The 20,199-nt window shown below is 34.5% G+C and overlaps 1 protein-coding gene across 8 annotated transcripts in view; it reads left to right on the forward strand.

The window, feature by feature from the left end:
• Positions 1-20,199, forward strand: part of LOC149426055 (uncharacterized) — a 348,593-nt gene that overhangs the window by 306,484 nt on the left and 21,910 nt on the right. The window contains exons 1-2 of one of the 8 annotated variants that reach the window (XM_089643354.1): positions 1,907-2,276; positions 12,135-12,439. The exons of 4 other annotated variants lie outside the window; for them this stretch is intronic. In XM_089643354.1, the coding sequence (XP_089499480.1) occupies positions 12,357-12,439 (83 nt within the window). In that variant the 5' untranslated portion in view covers positions 1,907-2,276; positions 12,135-12,356. Of the gene's footprint in view, positions 1-1,906; positions 2,277-12,116; positions 12,440-20,199 lie in introns of those variants that run through there. 3 more of the 8 variants (XM_089643361.1, XM_089643364.1, XM_089643348.1) reach the window with 3 other exon arrangements.

Raw genomic sequence — 20,199 nt, forward strand, 5'->3', positions numbered from 1 at the left:
GGCTTGTAGCTTCCTCTTAATGATGTATTTACTTTTTATGTCAACGCCGGGTGTCGAACATGTCCAAGGCCACGGAAATATCTAAATCATAAAAGGTACCATCTACTCATTATTCTAACATAAAATATGTATAAACTTTCCTGTGTGTTCCACAACGCACGTGCGTTTGCCGCATCGCACAAAACTTTTGACAGCTTCTTATTTTGGTCGCTAGACGGGGAAGATAATATGATTCATACTCACAATGGTAATTATAACGAAAACAAGTTATCGTCTATTATAATGTATATAAATAGACAAGAAAAGGGAGAACACGTTTTGGAGACTTCTGTCCGTGTCTATGACGCATCTTTTCTCATTATACCAGAGTATTGGCAATGCGGCAGGATGCTTGCTGTCAAGCCATTTTATTACCACAGTGGCGTACTAAACGGTGCAAGCTTGCACATTGTAAAAATAAATTATACATTTACTAGTTAACGTGTACCCGGTGTTGCTGGGGGTTATCCTTGTGAGATAGACATATACCTCCGCTGTAGGAATTTTCAAGATGTACAATTCTATAGAACATTATTTTGATGTAGGTATTTCATAAGGTTTAGACAGCGTTAGCAATGAAAGCGCCCAAAAATATTTTTTTTACGACTTGATTACAAAACATCAACTTTTCTCTACTTTCTATAAGTGTAATATGCATGTATTATATATATAAACCTTCCGGAAGAAATTCTCTAAATGATAGTAAAAATCGTTGCGTAGTTTAGAAGAACTAAGCGCACAAACAGACATTATTTTATACTATTTATTATTCGAGATACAGTTTATTTATCGGTGTCGGTGGGTGACTTTTTGTAGGAGGGTTAGCGGCCTCCGTTGTCGAAGGAAAAGGCTCTCGACTAGCAAACCGGAGGTCCCAAATTCAAATTCCAGCCTGCGAAATTAAATTTTATGTGATAAATTTGTGTTATTATCAGATTTTTGAGACAAGACCTGAATAGCCAGATACTTATATCTTCTCTATAGATTCTCATATCTTCAGCCTCACAGTATAGTTGGGACTCTTGTGCGATATTCACTTTAAAAATACCTACTCAAATGTACAAATCCACAGGCAATAATTACTGACTGTAGTATTATATTAAATTAGCTCTCTAAATGCTTTACACTCGGCAACATCAATTACAGATTCAAAATAAAATGGATTCAATACGCAATCGAAGAATATACAATATTTCAATAATTTGGCTTCCGTTATTCTACTAAAACTTAAAAAAAAGAGTCAAGCAAACCGATTCCTGGTAGCACTTAAAACAATCATCTCGATTCGTAATTATGTGCTATTCTGTGCATTATACCCATTTTCTTACTTTCCATGAAAATTGTTCTTTTTTTGGTTACCATACTTTTTTAATCCCGAACATGCTGTTTCTGAAAAAATATGGTAGCCTTCCCAAATTTTTTTATGATTTTTCATAGCCTGGGCGGTCCCCGATGTTGAGTTCGTTGATTCGGGCGACATCGACTGCCGCCACACCCCCTCCTACTTCCCTTACGGGAATAATATTTTACACTGATTTTGCGTGGAATGTATACTGTATTTATACATATAACTCAATGATTACTGTACGGGTAAAACTAATTTAAAGATACACCACTGTCAAAAGATAGGTACCTACTTGTAGCATTGGATTAATATCTAGTACCTATTACGTAGTAGCTACCTGCTAATCTATCTCCTACCTTCTGTTTTTCTGTTATCACAGCTGAAAGTGACAATTTATTATTGTATCAGCTCTGAGCCGTGACGCTCTTCTCGGACTGCTCTCATGTAATCCGTTACGAGCCCAATTATAATCAGTATTATACCAATACATACTAGTGCCTACTTCACTGACGTGTGTTATGCGTTATTTAGTCACTGTGCAAGTCTTCGGTGTATATAGTGTACAGTTTGTTTACAAAATCAGTTTGCTCTGAGACGGCGCGCGAAGCCCATGTCCGCCGCGAGTGTACCGCTATAGATCCGACATAGCACCGCTCTTTCCACTAAATCCACGAAATGACACGAGTCCATCGGTTCCAATCCCAAGTTGCAGTAAGCTCACAAGTGAATACAGTGTTGTTTGTGGAAATAATTGCATTTCAGTCCATCAGTGATCACAGTTTGTCGTGGACCGTTCGGATGAGTTTTTAGGTTATTTTTAACGCGGGAAATGTAAAAAGGATACGAGTTTTTGTGTAATGTGGCAATGTTTTGTGCCATATTTGATTGATTGGTTTGGCAACGTGATATTTTTTGACAGAATTTCAATCTGTGGTTTAAGTTCTCATGATTTTGTTATCATGTCGACTGAATCAAACCCGAGTTTTATAAAATTTGATTATTTTGTTAAAAATCCGCTTTCAATGCACTGTTTTATATATACATATATATTATTTTGTAATTATCTGAAGTTATTATAACAAGATAAAATAATATCAACTCTGTACATTAAACCGTTTTACTAGAGGACAATATTCCACCATAGAATACGAACAAAACCGATGTTTGGCCTATTACGGACGTAATCGCACTTTTAACTTTAAATTTATTTATTTCAATTATTTATCTAGGCCTGGATTCTGGAAATTACACTTTTGTTTAAAAAATAACTACAATTTACATGCACAAAATAATTTTAAGGTTCTTGGATTGAAACGAAACTTTCACATTTGTCACTACCTACTAAAAAAAGTACAAAAATGCAGAAAATCGTTTTATAAGGCATTTTTTTTGTTTTGAATCTTGAATAAAAATGGAATTATAATGCGTCTTTTAACATATCTCTCGACATCCTTGTAGTAATTGTAATACTGAATCCTCTACAATACCGCGTATTCATCAAACAAGGTCAAATCACAATGACAAAAAATATTCCGTATCATAAAACCACATTCCGACAAAGAAATTATATTTATTTTTCAATGAAACTCCACAACATCCTTCCCCCTGATATAAAGCGAATAGGAAATTTGAATGATTACAAACAAGAATAGAAATCTGGCTGAAAGAGATTAATGAAAAAACTGAAAAAAAAACCATTAAAAACGACATAGAAAACTAATAAAACAGAAATGAATAACTATAGTCCGCCTCAGCACAGGTCACCCTAGTGACTAGGACTAAGGAATACAATTTACTATACATATAATTACTATCATATTTTGTATGTACAACGTTTAAATAGTCGCAAAGTAAAAAAATTATAAAAATCAAGTTGAAACGAAGTGAATTTTCTATAATGCCTACCAATACGTGCAGCGGTTAGAGATTTTTTTTTTTCAAAAAGTTTTACGAGCTGCGACTTTTGACGAAAATCAAAGTGGAAAACAATCAGATTTTAATAAGGAAACGCAAAGGCCCTCCACGACGATACATAATTAGCATAAGTATTGTTAAGAATTCAAACATTGTATAAAGTCTAGTAGAAACACATTAAAATTTTACCGTTGCACTAAAAACAAAACGTGAGTTATGAAATGTTGTGGTCCCGTTCCGTGTAATAGTTTGTGATTATGATTTGATTATCTACGTAAGTATACCTTACCAGTATTTAAAAATGTATATAACAAGCTCACGCGTGTGTGGCCATAATTTTTTTCATGCACTAAAGACTAAATAAAAAAAGGTACCTACCTACACGATTTTTAATAGAATTAGTTCCTTTTATGTAAATTTGTTGAAATAATACAAAATAATCGCGGCTCTATAGAAGAAGCCCGAGTAAATCGGTCTTGCAAGAAACTGGGCAGATAGCAAGTAGATTCTTCAATAGTGACCAGCTTCTAACCCCATACAAATCTCAAATAAGCCCAACAATTGATTTTGGGAGCCACCTCTGGGCTGGAGCCCCACAATAATTGATAAAACTGCTTGATTTTGTGCAAAGGGAGCGGTCCGTCTGATTGACAATCAAATTAACAGATCGATTGCTATCTGTAATGCACAGAAGCAATGTGGGCATGCTGAGTCTGTTTTACAGATATTTTAATGGAGCCTGCTCTAAGGAGCAAGCAGCATTGATCCCAAATGCACTCATTCACAGTTGATGTTGGCTTATTGACAACGGGTTGCTTCTTCGACTCGTTTCTGTATAAAACGCTTCGTACATGGAACCAGCTACCAGCAACGGTTTCTCATCCTTCATAAAAACCGGGTCATCTTCAAGACCCGCATTAATAGATCCCTTTCTTAACCTGCCTCATAAATCTGCCCACGAGTGGCGACGTACGTTCTCGTACGGTGTCGCATAAAAAATATATCGCGCAAAGCATGTGTGGCACTTTTCATACGCTAAATATAAAGGAACACATACGATCAGTGATGTAATTTGTGTGTCATATACCGCACGTAAAACCGCCAATTATTATTTGTAAATAACGCTATTTGCTTTCAACTTATATAATATTATCACCTTAATTAAAGTTTTCCACCAAATTTTATGTATTCTATTATAATACTAGAGAGTGACAGCGAACATGCGACAGGTCTGCGAGTCAACGTTCTCCGTAGTATAATTATTCTTCATTCAAGTGTCAAGTCGATGTACGAATTTTCTAATGAATTCTATTTGTAAGAGTAAAATTCATTCATGGTAAGCCAATTATTTTTCTTTTTCAAATAACGTTAATCTCCTTTTTACATTTTATTATGCAGCACAAAACTCGCTTGGGAAATTTATTAATTTTCGTGGAATTCTAAATTCATTTAATGACACGATGAAGAACAAACTCTATTACTTCGTTCCACTTATTCATTTGGTATACCGGACTGGTTTCACCCCTGCTGCGGGCATCTTCAAACTAGTGCACCCTTATTTTTGTATAATAAATAATAATAGTATTTAATACTAAACTCTACAACAAAATCCCACTCTCATTCAAAACTCACAACAATATTATAACTTTTAAATCTCAAATAAAAAGCTGAATACATAACCCGGTGTTGCTCGACTTTTCTCTACTTTCTATAAATATAATATGCATGTATTATATTTAAACCTTCCGGAAAAAAATCTCTAAGTTATAGTGAAAACCCTATCTAAATCCGATGCGTAGTTTATAAGAACTAAGCGCACAAACAGACAGACGCGGATAGCGACTATGTTTTATACTACAGGGTTTTCCAATAAGAGGTGTTATTTTGATATTCAATCTTAAAAGATCAATGCTTTCGTTGCTTGTGTGGCACGTAGCGCCGTCTTGTTGAAAGTAAACATTGTCTCTGGACAATGTTTACAATATATACTTCAATACCATCCAATTCCGGCCATAAAAAATCATTAATCATCTCTCGATAGCGCAATCCATTCACCGTAACTGTTGCTCCAGCCTCATTTTCGAAAAAAGTAAGGTCCAATTACTCCGCCGGACCATAAACCGCACCAAACAGTCACACGTTGAGAATAAAGAGGCTTTTCAACAATAACTCTTGGGTTTTCCGAGCCCCAGATGCGACAATTTTGCTTGTTGACGAAGCCACCGAGGTGGAAATGGGCCTCATCACTCAAGATGATTTGCATTTGATTCACTCAAGCGAATTTTAATAATTTCAATGCGTTTTTGAAGCGTATATCGTTTCATTTTTATTAATGGCGTAGTTAATACTTGTCAAATGTAAAAAAATGACAGCTTCAAAAGTAACATCTACCGAAATAGCGGGCTCTTCAAAATAACACCTCTTATTGGAAAACCCTGTATTATTATTAATAATATTAGTAATATTTCAAAAGTCTCTGTAATTAAGTATGTTGTATGTAATGTACAATTTCGTGAATTTCGATGTAAAGAAGTGGTCCACTTCTGTATGGCCTTGGGTCATTTTATGCCTAACTGTCAAGAACATTATACTACGTATTATAATGTTGTCCACGTTTTTTTAAACCAGTTTTTTAACTAGGTCAGGTGTATTTTAACTAGCGAAGAAGTCCATCTCATTTTTTAATCGACACGGCTGCAACCTGGTACCAAACGCGCTTCTCAATGAATCTAGCAACATAAGACAGGGATGAATAACCTATTTATTTAAGATGAGACAGTATCCTAAAATAAAGTCTGAATCCGGTGGAATAAAGTGGGAATCTTCACGGCGTAAGTGAAGTCGTGTACAGTCAATATTCGGCGAGTGGCCCGGTGTAATAGACGGAAATAGGTTGAATTTACCCTAGCAGGCCTAGAAAATTGATCTTTCCGCGGGGTTTACTTTAATTATTTCTAATGAACGTATTACAAAAATCTCAGATGTTTCTAAAGGAATCCCTCGAGAAGTTACTTATTCATCGTCTAGAAAAATAAAATCTGTATTTTACCGCTAATTTTATAGTTGGAAATCGTTTTATGAAATTTGCAAACCGTTTTACATAAAATATTTTATTGGTAAAGTACTGCCTTTATTAATCTGAAATATAAATAACTTACATTTGTGATGATCGCTCTAAAAATAAATATACTATCTTTACGAATTCGTCGGAATTAATTAAAATGTTACCTCAAGCAAACCCCCGTCATTAGGGTCTTGCCTTGTACCCAATTAATATGCCCAATTCTTCTTCTTTTTGGCATGTAATATGCAGAATGCATTTTTAACTTTTATCCACCTGTTATCGGATTTGTTTAGTGTTTACTTAGAAAAAGGTGTGTTTTTACTCTTTGATATCGGAAGCTAGATAACATGTGTCATGAGCGTGGTATTTTGTGTTTGTAGTTATTATAAAAATTTCGAACTTTACCCAGTTCTAACACGCGTGCCATGGGTTCTCCATCCCTGACCTGGGCCATTATAATATTATTTCACCCGACCGGAGACGGAGTTCCGCTCCTTGCCCCGTCCATTGTTTCAGCTGACGGTTGCCGTTCCCTTCTGGCTATCCAGTTCCAGTCGTCCAGGATGTGAGCTGTGCTGTGCTGTAAGAATACTTCCAGTATTGCCACTACCAGTGCCCGTCCTGTCCGCGGCCAGCCGTATACCGGTTTACATTCAGCGGTCAGTGCCATTGTATTCTGGACCGGCGCACAGAGGTCCGAATCGCAACTTTACCTGGCCAAAAATATTTATTATTTTCGTTAATCAAAATTAATTAAAAATCTTGAAAATATGTACCGCACTTTTTCCACCTGGTTAAACATTGATTTTTTTCCTTTGCAAAATGAGATTTATTCATATCGATCGATAATCCTTAGAATTATTTTGGAAATACCTGTAACCAGGTGTCAAAAAGCATTAGGCTAAAATTCCTAGGCCAAAGTATAAAAAAATATTTTTCATAAAATCAATCACATAAAATTAGAAAAAAGACCCTTTTCTTGAAGGATATAATTACCCCCTTACAAACGTCTTTTATAATTTACACAACTGATTTTATACAATCATTTATCCTACGATTTGTGGTTTATCGAATGTTTATTTTTTAAATACGTTTATTAGTGAGGCCCTTACTATTTAGACATACGCATAATTACCAAAAACAACTTCGTTTCAACTTAACTGTGAGAAAAAATACATATTTCATTTCGGATTCGTTGTTAACGCAATATAAACGTTGATTTCTTGGAATTATATTTACTTACACATGCATAAGGCATTTAGGTTATTAATAAACATAACCTTCAAAGAACTCTTGTTAAATTCGCGCGGTAAAAGCCAATTAAAAATAATGTTTTGTAAATAACCTAACTTTTTCAAGACAGAGATCTTATGTGTCATTCAGCCAAAATGCAACGTTGCCAGCTCTTTCGCAAACAGTTAAAGACTTTTTTATAAGTAAGAGTCGAAACAGAAATTGTGCAGTCTTTATTCAATGTGCATCTAAAACATTGTGTATGTTTACCTATTTGAGTAAAGCCGGGAATACACATGCCTGTAGCTGGCACACTTGCATGCAAGCTCCTTGCACATGCCAGCTACTATCATGTGTATACGCTAACTTGCATGCCTGTACCTGCCTTGCAAGTAGATTGCACAACATTTGATTTACTGGCATGCAAGTTGAGGGAGGGGACGAGGGGGGCTATGAAACCGGCATGTATGAACGTCGCGACAGGTACGGGCATGCCAGTAGCTCAGTCTCTCATTCAATTAGCCACACATTGTACTGCCAATTGCAATACGGTGATATTTAATTCACTTCGAATGTTTTCCATTGCCAAAAAGCTTGAGAGTCTCAGAGTGATTTGAGACACGTACTGTCTAGTCAGTCTAGTGACTGGCATGTGTATACGTCTTGCAAATACAGGCATGCAAGGACGCAACTTGCATGCAAGTTTAACTTGCATGTGTATTCTCATTGCGCCAGTAACTTGTACATGCCATTAACATGCATGCAAGCTACTGTTCCATTTTACAGGCATGTGTATCGCCGCCTTAACTCTTAATCAATACAATACGATTTTACTCAATATTCGTATTTTGGCCACCTAGTATTGCGATCCGTCTGTAAGTGTGTTGAACCAAGAAGCAACACAAGAACGAACGGTCGGCTTGTTGTAGTAGAACACGTATTGAGTCCGACTAGCCGGATCAATTCAGTCGCTTGTTGTCGATCAACCGACGATGTGGACGTTCGTAATAGATTAATTCCCAATAGATTAATACATCTGCGGTTTAAATCCAATAATTGCATTGCATTGTGTTGTCAGTATTGCGGTTTTGCATCTGAGGATTCAATTTCATAACCTGTTGAAGCGGAGTGTAATTGTGTTTGCCACAGTAAAACATCACGTGTTATTTTATTTATGTGTATATTCATAGTATCAATATGAACTGTTCTGTCTTTGCCAATTTTATTATTCCGTGACCTAAATAGTTTTCAGTGTATTCATATTTCTTAACGATTCTGTCAGAAACTACAAATAAATGGAGTATTTCTGAACGTATCCGGAAACTAAAAACTGTTGTTGAAAGAAATAAAATACGTTTTCAAATTTTATTATTAGAAATAAACATATAATTTTCGTAATATTAATTTTTTTAAATCCAACTTAATTTTTTTAATAAATGGTTCATCTTTCATCTTTTCGTCTAAACACTGACCTCAAATTACTGATAACGAAAAAATAACACATATTTTATTAGACAAATATAGTATGAACATTACTGCCACCTAATTTTTTTCTGGATTCATAAAAGAAATAATTACCTATTTAAAAATTAAAGTATCGTAAATTTTTCCCAAATTGCGTTTGAAACGTTTTGTTTCATAGAGTTGTACATTTTAGTTATTTTGTGGTTAACTTCTAAATTTGAATATAAAGCTGGTTGTTTTCTCTTTCTAACACCTTTACGTGCATATTTCTAACTATAGCGGTAAGGGAGACACAACCATTTCTATGAGACCATATTATGAGCTGATAAATAGACTCTATTGTATTAGCCGTTTGTTTCGAAAACCGAAAAAATTAGCCTAAGGAGTTAATGAAGTCTGATTTTACGAATCTTTTCTTCGTGCCATACTGTTTGTTTGTCACACCTGTTGACACGTCCCATACCCTCGAAATTTCACATCTGTTGATGGGTATCACCTTATCACATTAGATAATATGACTGCCGCAGCCAATGCCTAAAGGTTGTGATAACAGTCCAATTTACTATCGCAATCGACCAGCCTCAAAATGTAATAATATCGCCTGGCCCTTCGCCGCGCCGTTAGAAACGTGTTTTTATCACGTTCTGTCAGTTTTCATGTTGGTTTCTTATCAGCCGTGATTATGCATAGTTCAAAGGGTCCAGCAGAGATACCAGCTGTCAGCATAAACAATAAAGTCGTGATGTTTGAAAGAGAGAGTACGAAAACAATATAGTTGTGAATAATGAATACTTAGAGCAGGTGGATGAGTTTGTGTATTTTGGAAGTATGTTTACAAGAGATGGGAAGGCTGACAAGAGATATTGAAAGAAGGGTAAAATGGAGGTAACTCCATTAACGGAGGACTGAACGCGGTTGGTGCTGACAAAAAAATACCCAAAGAAGCGAAGCTAGCAGTCCACAAAGGAGTGATGGTACCTATCCTGATGTATGGCAGTGAGGCATGGAACTGGCAGAAGAAGGATGAAAGTAGACTGATTGCTGTAGAAATGAGATCCCTGAGGCGTACATATCTGTACTAAAACCATGTGTGATCGTGTCAGAAATGTGGAGGTCCGCAAAGAACGAAAGGCTGATGAAAGCGTAATGAGAAAGATTAAGAAAGAGACGCTCAGATTGTTTGGGCATGTAGAGCAAATGAGCGAAGAAAGAAGTGTAAGTTTTTGAAATAAATTATATATTTACTGAAAAGTGTTGAAACGTCGGCAAAGTCGTTAAAGTAAATAAAGCTAAGATTTTCTTCCGTGCTTCGAGTGGTGATCCGTGGTGCACGTGGAGTTTTGATTATTTAGCTTGGTTCTGTCAGTCTTTATCGTATTATTATTTTAGCATTCTATTTCCTCTTTCTATCCACAAATAACTTGCTTCATCTCTCTGAATGGGGTGAATGCGTCTGGTGTTCCATTTAACTGGTTGATTGATCGATCAGAAGCCAGACGAGATTTCTCCCGAATTTCGTTTGTCATTTTACATAAATAATGAGTTCAATTACATGATTGTTACTGCCATCGATTAACAATTCTGTTGTCAATTGAATGTCAATATCACATCAGTCGTAAATAGCGTGATAACTGCACGATCATGTGATTTTTTATCATATAATAATTCAATAAAGAACTATAATTGTTAGTAAACTTATTATTTACACAATTTTTTTAAATTCTGAATTTGAAGTATGAGATCGACAAAAATGACGTGTAATAATAATAATTAGGTATCAATGGTCGAGTTGTTAAATATGTTGTCCCGGTGAAACAGAGATCCTGGATTCGTTTCCCAGTTAGACCGTTACCTTTTATTTTTTTTCTGTTTCATGTTTCGTTTAGACTTATTAGTATATCTTCTTCTTCGAAGATATATCACGTTGATGGGTATAACCTTAAAATTTATTAAAAGAAAAAGTAGTTCAAATATAAATTGAACATCTATTTGAATGAAATGCAAATGTTGGAAGTGAAAATTAACCCATTTCCCGTCCTCCGATCGGGCTTAAACTCGGCAGATATACTCGTTTTCGATGATAACGCATTCTAGGTGGTATCGCATCACAGGTGGCAATCACGGTTCCATGATAACTCAACACAGTGACAATTCAAGACACTTTTAAAAAGTGATATAAAGTCATTAGAAACGATGAAAAAAAAATATTTTAACCCAACTTACATAACCCAGTTAATAAAGTTTTTGTTTCATCACTCTCCATGACTTTATATAACTTTTTAAAGACGTGATGAATTATCATTGTGATGATTTATCCGGTTACCAAATTTTCTATAACGATTTAAAATGTGCCATTTTTGATTTGCTGCCAAGACGATACGTTCGGTTTTGTTTATGAATATGGCGTTGTTAACGTCACACTGCTCAACGTCGGAGCTCAGCCGTCACTAGCCAGTAGCGTTTTATACGTCATAATGACATTATAACCAGTTGGAAAGGCTTAGATTTTTTTTAAATCAAAAATTATTATTGAAAATATCTAAATTACACATTTTTAACCTCAATAAATTCCAAATATATTAACTTATCTGTAAACTAAAAATTGTTTTTGAAATGTGTTTAAATACGCCTTTGAATTTTATTATTTGAACCCAACATATAGTATAAATATAAAAATTTTAATGCAATTATATAAAGTTTTAAAAATGGGTCACCTTACGTTTTTTGTAACTAAAATTACCGAATACAAAAAAAACTTACATATTTTACTAGAAAAATGTATTACTAACGTTATTGTAATCTCATTACTTTGTCGTTTATCCAAAAATAATTGATAAAAAATGCAACCTTTGTAACCAAAAGCTTTCAAACATGATATAGGTATACATTTTAATTATTCTGTTTTTTAATTCTAGATTCGAATATAAAGCGTAATGTTTTCTCTTTCTAACACCGTTTAGATCATATTTCTAATACAATGGGATCAAGCGAGATACAAGCTGTTCCCAAAAGCGATCAAATTAACCTAATAATAGTTTGTTAAACTTATTTGTGAAGTTAATCTCTTTATTTCAGCCTAAAAATATGACCGAATGTAATTTTTTATCAAATCACGACACTTTGAGATAAAAATAGTAGAACATATTTAGCCATATTGGTAATAAAATGACGTGCGAACAAGTTATCCGCCCTTGAACGCGGAAGTAACACGGGGTGTAGCAAGCTGCTGGGGGAGTAACAGTGACGTGACGGTAACAGTGACCAAGACAGTGACAGTGTCTCCCGGTTCCAGTGACAATGCAGGACGACAATAGATCCTATGAGGAGTACTCCTCAGAGACCTCCAGTGGCTCCAGGAAATTCAGTGTTGACGAAGATGGGTAAGAAATTGTTTCGCATTTTCAAAATTAAAGACTAAATACGGATTTTTTTACAGAATTTTAACAATTCGTCAAATTTCAAAGATTAGTTCTGTAAAGGTTCTATTCGATTTCTGTTATTCGATGTCTATTTTATTTATGTTTATTTCATAGTTTCTACCAACCTCTCTATATTTTCATTATGTTTATGTATGAGCTTATAACCTAAAGTGACCATACGCCCCTTTTTGAACGGGACTGTCCCTTTCTCATTTTTGCAGGGACCTTGTCCCGTTGTCCGGACGGCGAAAATGTCCCGTTTTCAGCAATGGCCATACGCGACATCAAATTGAGATCAAAACCTTATCTAATCTATTTTATATTATAGAGTCATGGAAAAACGAATAGTATTTGAAGAGTGATCTATTACCGATTTAAAAGACGACTGATGTCACCAATTAGATAAGCCTCGAGACCCTTAGATTCCTAGGCCCTAGGCAGACAATTAAATCAGCATATCTGTTCCAGAAATATATTTTCGATATTTGTCAATGTTCGATCATTTTAACTTGGATAAAGATCGATGGTCCCGGTGTGTCGGTGCAACTGCGAGATATGTGTTTGCTTTCCCCACCCAACCTGTTACCCAATTACCTGTCCCAGTCTGAAAGTGTGGAGTACCTACATTTGCTACAATTTATTTATACATGACCAGTCTGTTAAAAAAACCGGTACAGTGAACATGTTCCTTTAGTGCGTTTAATTCGAGTCTATTATGGAGAGCGTGCAGCTATGACAACGCAGTGTCAGTGTCGTAGTCCACAATATCGATCGAAAAAACCAAGGTTATGCCAGAATCCTTTCCAATTCCAACTGTTAACCACAGCTACCCCAAAAGTTGTGTCAAATATTGATTACAGTCCACCATGAAACCACAAACTGATTCAATAATATTGCGACTACACGGGTGACTTTAGGGGGGTTCAAACCCAAATTCAGAGTTTTCTCCCCCCTCCACCCATCATGGACTCACTATCCACGTGTATTGCAGCTTTAATATTGTTTAATGCAAATCATAAAACTGATTCATTGGCTACCAAATATCGTCCTTTGGTTAGACCAAGATTTTTTTTGTCATGTGTTATTTATTTTATTCGTTTAATTTGTCGGTAATCTTGTTTTGAGTGATTAAAAAGGTTATCTATATTGAAACATATCACCAATCATCGGGTCAAATGTGCATAATGCTATAATAGATTATTTTTAAGTAATGCACAATTTACAAATTGTTTATTTATATCGTTATCAGTTTTTCGTTTCATTATCACCTTACCTTTATTTGATCAGGTGAAGATACTTATTTTCTATGAAGGCGATAATTTCCACGCATTTGAAAATGGGTTGTTTTGTGAATATTATTATTATAGATATATTTATGTAATATATATATAGAATAGAAGAATAGTGTCTGCTGCGCATAGACATAATAAACATGTCTGTATTTGTTTTTTTCATTTTTTGGTAATTCTTATTATATTAGTATTCGTTTGATGAAATTGTGCACACTTTACATTCAAAACAAGAGGACAGTGACTGTCTACACGGAGAAAAATGATTATTGCTAATTTTAAGATTTTTTCAAAATATTGCTATTTTCTGTTTAAAACGGGTTTGCAGGCCTTACGATTGAATTAACAGGTTTTCTGAAAAACTTTTAGTAGAAAACGAATAATTATCATGGTGCGGAATACGTGTTCATGAAGATCGTAATAATTTTGCATTAAAACAAAAGTATTTGTACTGTCATGATGTATTAAAGAGATTGATTTTTTGAGAAATTTTGTTCACTTGACGTTCAAAATAAAACTTAGGTACTACCACAGACATAGGAATTAATAGACGAGAAGATAATGGCGAGGGGTAAAATCAACTGTTGAAGAACGAAGGGAGTGAAGCTGACTGTGATTCGTCAATAAATCAATCTGACAGTAAATAGGCATCTCGCATTATAATATCACCATTTACTTCTTAAAAGTAAAATCTGCTTTTGAATGAATAGACATTTTTACATGGGAGCGCAAATTACTCGCCACGTTATGAACAAATTTGCGAAGTCCAAATTCGGCAAAAAAATTCGGTTCTATTTTCAGAGTCGAATATTTCGTTTAAGTATTTAGTTAAGACACTTTTATAAATGTTCATAATTTACTTCCCAGCAACCAACCAGCTTTGTGTTTCGCGTCCAGACGTTTCTCGATGTGATAGTAACAACTGATTCATATTATACGATGTGAATATGCTTAAAATAAAGTAAAATAATGCTTATATATGGAATGTAATACGACAATTGGGTTTATTCTCTTTTTCACATCTATTTTTACAAGTTTTCATAGTACAAGTCAACATTTTGCCGTGTTATTTCGTAAAATGAACCGATGATGCCTCGACCATAGTTCGCACAAGAATGATGACGTCACGTTTTCAAATTTCACTTGAGGCCATACGCGAGCACAGCCGGCTCCAATGGAACCGGTATGGGGAGTGGGGATAATACGCTTTTAATCACTTAGGGCAGGTCTACCAATATTCATATGTCTATGGGTACTACATATGATTTCGAAAAACTCTCGAGTGTCTCCGAGTAAAGCCCGAGCAACTCCGGGGACTTCTCCTAGTCCATAATATTATTTTGACAACTATAATATATAAAAATTTACTGTTTGAGACATTTTCACAGGCAAACTAATAATAATAAATATAAATAAAAAATGGATCTGTTTATCCCAGACACTATCTAGGGTAAAAACCAATTCATTAGGAATTTGTGATCATTCAAAAAGGCAGCTGCCAAAAATATGGGAAAAAATAGTTGCCAGATAATATTGATATTTCTGAATTTGAAATATGTATAAGATTGACAAATGTGAAGTTTAATAACTAAGTTCCAATGGTCGTGTAGTTAAGACGCTGTCCCGGTAGGACAAGAGACCCCGGGTTCGATTCCTAGTTGTGACCTTTATGTTTTGTTTAGATTTGTTGGTATTATCTTCTTTTGAATTAAATATTCAATATTTGATTTACCATTACTTTAGGTCTTGTTATTAATATTTACACACGAGACTCAAAAAATTACAACACTGTCTTGGAAATTTCTCGTGGGGTTGTGAGGTATATGAACTTCAAAATACTTCAAGTTTACATGTATCCAAGAGAATCTTATTTTAAACTAGCAGACCCGCAATGCTTCACTATTGCTAATGTCTTTTCTCGGTGGTCTACGACTTCTCCACCATTAACTATGTATACCACAATGTTACCATTAAAAAACTACATTACATCGACTCCGTATCTAATATATATACCATGCAAACCACTCTCTAAACACTCCTGGCATTAATAAGAACAAACTTTGAAATTTTCAGCGATGTCGGTTAATGGCTTTCGGAGATTTAAGATTTTGAACAAACGAACGTTAACACATTTATTTATATAGATTGATCTACGAAATAGAAACCTACGCACTGTGTTTAATTATGTAAATCTATTAAGAAAGCGCATAGGAAATTGCCTTCCACCATAGACATATGAATATTAGTAGACCTGCCCTAAGTGATTAAAAGCGTATTATCCCCACTCCCCATACCGGTTCCATTGGAGCCGGCTGTGCTCGCGTATGGCCTCAAGTGAAATTTGAAAACGTGACGTCATCATTCTTGTGCGAACTATGGTCGAGGCATCATTGATTCATTTTACGAAATAACACGGCAAAATGTTGACTTGTACTATGAAAACTTGTAAAAATAGATGTGAAAAAGAGAATAAACCCAATTGTCGTATTACATTCCATATATAAGCATTATTTTACTTTATTTTAAGCATATTCACATCGTATAATATGAATCAGTTGTTACTATCACATCGAGAAACGTCTGGACGCGAAACACAAAGCTGGTTGGTTGCTGGGAAGTAAATTATGAACATTTATAAAAGTGTCTTAACTAAATACTTAAACGAAATATTCGACTCTGAAAAGGGAACCGAATTTTTTTGCCGAATTTGGACTTCGCAAATTTGTTCATAACGTGGCGAGTAATTTGCGCTCCCATGTAAAAATGTCTATTCATTCAAAAGCAGATTTTACTTTTAAGAAGTAAATGGTGATATTATAATGCGAGATGCCTATTTACTGTCAGATTGATTTATTGACGAATCACAGTCAGCTTCACTCCCTTCGTTCTTCAACAGTTGATTTTACCCCTCGCCATTATCTTCTCGTCTATTAATTCCTATGTCTGTGCCTTCCACGTATTTTCCTTGTTGGATATTGAACATGCAATATAATATTTTGAATAATTGTTTAATGAAATAGAACTAATTGATTTAATCTTTTAATGAGGTTTCGCTTTCGTTCCGTATGCATTCATTAGAATAGTTAGTGTAATATCCATAGATGGCACCAGTTTAGTCTATTAGGTTACCCGTAGATGGCGTTAGCTGTCTAGAGTAATAGGATAATAAATAAGGTGGCAATCTCAAGGTCGGGGTCCAGATTATTCCGACCGCCTGTTAAATAAGATATCAGGACCCATTGTAAATCTATCACAGTAAAAGTATATGGATGGGTTGTTCCGAACAATTCGTTCATTTTCAAGTTCTGTGAAGGTTCTATTCATGTTCTATTCAGGTTTATTATGTCATAATTGGCCAGTTGTTTAACAAAATTTTGGAAAGTCGAAAACATGCTTAATTTTATTTTTTATGTCTTTCTCTGGCGTCTCAGATTTCTTCCACCATTCACTACTGTATACCTAAATGTTACTGTTAAAAAACTACATTACATCCACTTTAATTCGACTCATTCAGAGTAATTTGACTATTTTTTGAGTTTTGCGAGCACAAACATAAACAGTCTGACATTTTATATATTAAGATTAGCTGAAGTCCCCGGCGTTGTCAGGGCTTTAAGAGTTTTTTTGAAATCAGACGTATTTTTCTCTTATTTTGAACGTCAATTGTGCAATTTTATTAAGTATCAAAATTCTGTTTTCGGAGGTGGGATAGGTTGATTGGTGGATTTTCGAAATCTCATATAGACAGTCACCTTCTTCTTTTGAAGGTCAAGTGTGCACAATTTCATCAATCTCGCAATAAACTGCACATTTGTGTAAAAACCAAACCCGCAAACACTCTTCTTTATATTCCTATATGTGTATTTGGTCATTGAAGATTCGGTCGCTTCTGGAATTTAACCCAGGACATCTGCTTTGCCGGGGTGTTGCTCTGACCACTGAGTTAATTCGACATTAATTGTAATCTAGATAGTGTCTTGGATAAATAACACTTTTTTTAACAGGCAACATCTATGGAATTTGTTACAAGTTTAGGATGAATATTCATTTTATTATAGTGGAATAACTTTTTGAGGTTTTACTCTACTTAGTTATTTCGCTATAAAAAATATTGAGGTATAAGTTTCCACATATGCGTTTTTATTATATTAATTACTTGATTAATAATATGATTTTTTTATAATCGAGCGATAATTCCCTCACCAAATACAAGAGCCTTGTCTCTTTATAGTAAGGAAAGTCTATTTTTTGTTTTACATTATAATACAGTATGACATGTAAACATTGTATATTTATTGTAAAAAAATACAAATATGAAATAGTAAAAAATAAATATTTATTTAGTAAAACGTTCAAAACATGAGGAACAGGTAAAGAAGGAAAACCCCGATGACGGTGACTGTTAGCTAGAAATAAATGATACGAAGACAAATTAAATGATCTACCATGGTACAGCGAACTAAAAAGTTTCAATTATTGTAATCGCATTGTTATAAGTGAAGTCACGGGTCGTCTTCAAATACACAATTGATCTCCTGTCACGTCTCTTGCTCTCAACTACTGACCCGACTCTTGACTGACCTGACCCTGGTTCACAATCACCAATCACTCCTCATTTCACTACAAACACTTGTCACGTATTATTGTTACTTATTAACAACTCGAGACCAGGAAAGAGATTTGTAATCAAATGGAGCGTCCGGTTTTGTTGTTATGGAAATTCAATCAATTATTATTTGTTTTTGCTCGATAGTAACTTTACGGCTGTCCAATTTCAAAACCTATTCCGTCTAACTCATAATAGATAATACGGGGGGATAAGAACGGGTTATTAGAAAACGTTCATAATAATCACGCGTATGCGTACTGCGTATTCCGGCCGTAATACGACAGTATTAGTACTTGACAGATTTTTAACCCTTAAATGCATACTGTTGCAAAACGGCAACATACCGTTCAAACCACCTTTAACTCTTTGGTGTATACTTAATGCATGCCGTTTTAGAATTATCAAGTTCACGGTAATATATTTTATCGAGTGGCATCACCTTTTTTTTCTTTCGCGAATGTCAAATGTCACTTTTTCTTTAACAAAGTGAAGATTCTCGAAAATTGGTTGGAGGTTAGAATTACAATTTGGTTTTGCTGTTATTATTTTGATTTTCTTAGGTAAGTAGATACAATAATACAATACTTGTATGTAATAACTCGTATTTTTCCGGTACACTTATTAGTTTTGAGAAATTGTTTTATGTTTTTTATTTTTTTTTCATACTTAAATTGTTCATATTATTTTTTATTAAATACATGGTGTTGTAAATCTGCAACAATTTTTTTTAATCAAATATCATTAAAAAATTACAAAAAAAAATAATCTTTATATTTCCTTGCATATGCATGTAAATATCTACAAAATATATGTTTTTCCAGAAAAATTAATAAATCATGCATTTAAGGGTTAAACCGCTCGACCCCCAAGTATAGGAACGTATTACGATCGTAATAAGACAGATATCGCGGACTTTGGTTGATTTGACAAATATCGATCGGTCGCGCAATGAAAATGAAAAAGCAGTAATACCCATTTGCAGTACTATTAGAAGAATATTTTAACAAATACGGAACGCATAATCAAATTGGCCGGATTTCGAAACAATTCAAAACACACCGGATCAATGTCATTACAAATACCATCGGAAGAAACGTGAAGTTAGCAGCAAACGAGAAATGCGAAAATGACCGTGTTTCTGAGGTTCGGAACAAAGTGGTACCAGTCTAAAAAAATCTTGGATGAATATTATTACCAGTAATGATTTTAACCCGAGCAGTATACGGTTTTGACGTATAAAGCAGATGAACGTGGAAAAATAGTATCAAGATTATATTTTGCAATGTGCAAATGGAAAAAAAAAATTTTTCAAAATATATAAATATCCTCTTATTGATTTTGTTTATTTTTCTACGAATACCTTACCACATTGCCTACGTTTTAAAAATATTACAAAAGATATCTTGCTAAATCTACAGTACAGTGTACACTCCTTTTTTATGCACAAGTGTGATCTTTTAATAGAAAATTACCACATCAACTTCTTCTGTATACACATATTTTAGGTAAAATAAATAAACAAAATGTAAAAGTTTCAAAACCAAAACAAAATTAAATCGATTGCAGTGGTAATTCTGCGTGTTTGGCAGCGAAAGTTTTAACGATGTTTAGTTAGAGTTTTATTGCTCTCGAATCTGGTCTACTGCTGTATGGCTATGTTATACAGAGTATTAACAAACAGGGTTTTTTTTTAAATAAAGACAAACATTCCCGGGTTACGAATAACCTGACAATATTTGAAAATCTTCCACTACCACCACAGTAAACGTAAAATGTTGCTTGTTTTGTGATGGAGGACTTAGCCAGCCGAGGAATTAAACCTG

The sequence above is a fragment of the Hesperophylax consimilis genome, chromosome 2 (assembly GCF_061612785.1).
Source record: "Hesperophylax consimilis isolate HC1 chromosome 2, BYU_Hcon_1.0, whole genome shotgun sequence".
NCBI lineage: Eukaryota > Metazoa > Arthropoda > Insecta > Trichoptera > Limnephilidae > Hesperophylax > Hesperophylax consimilis.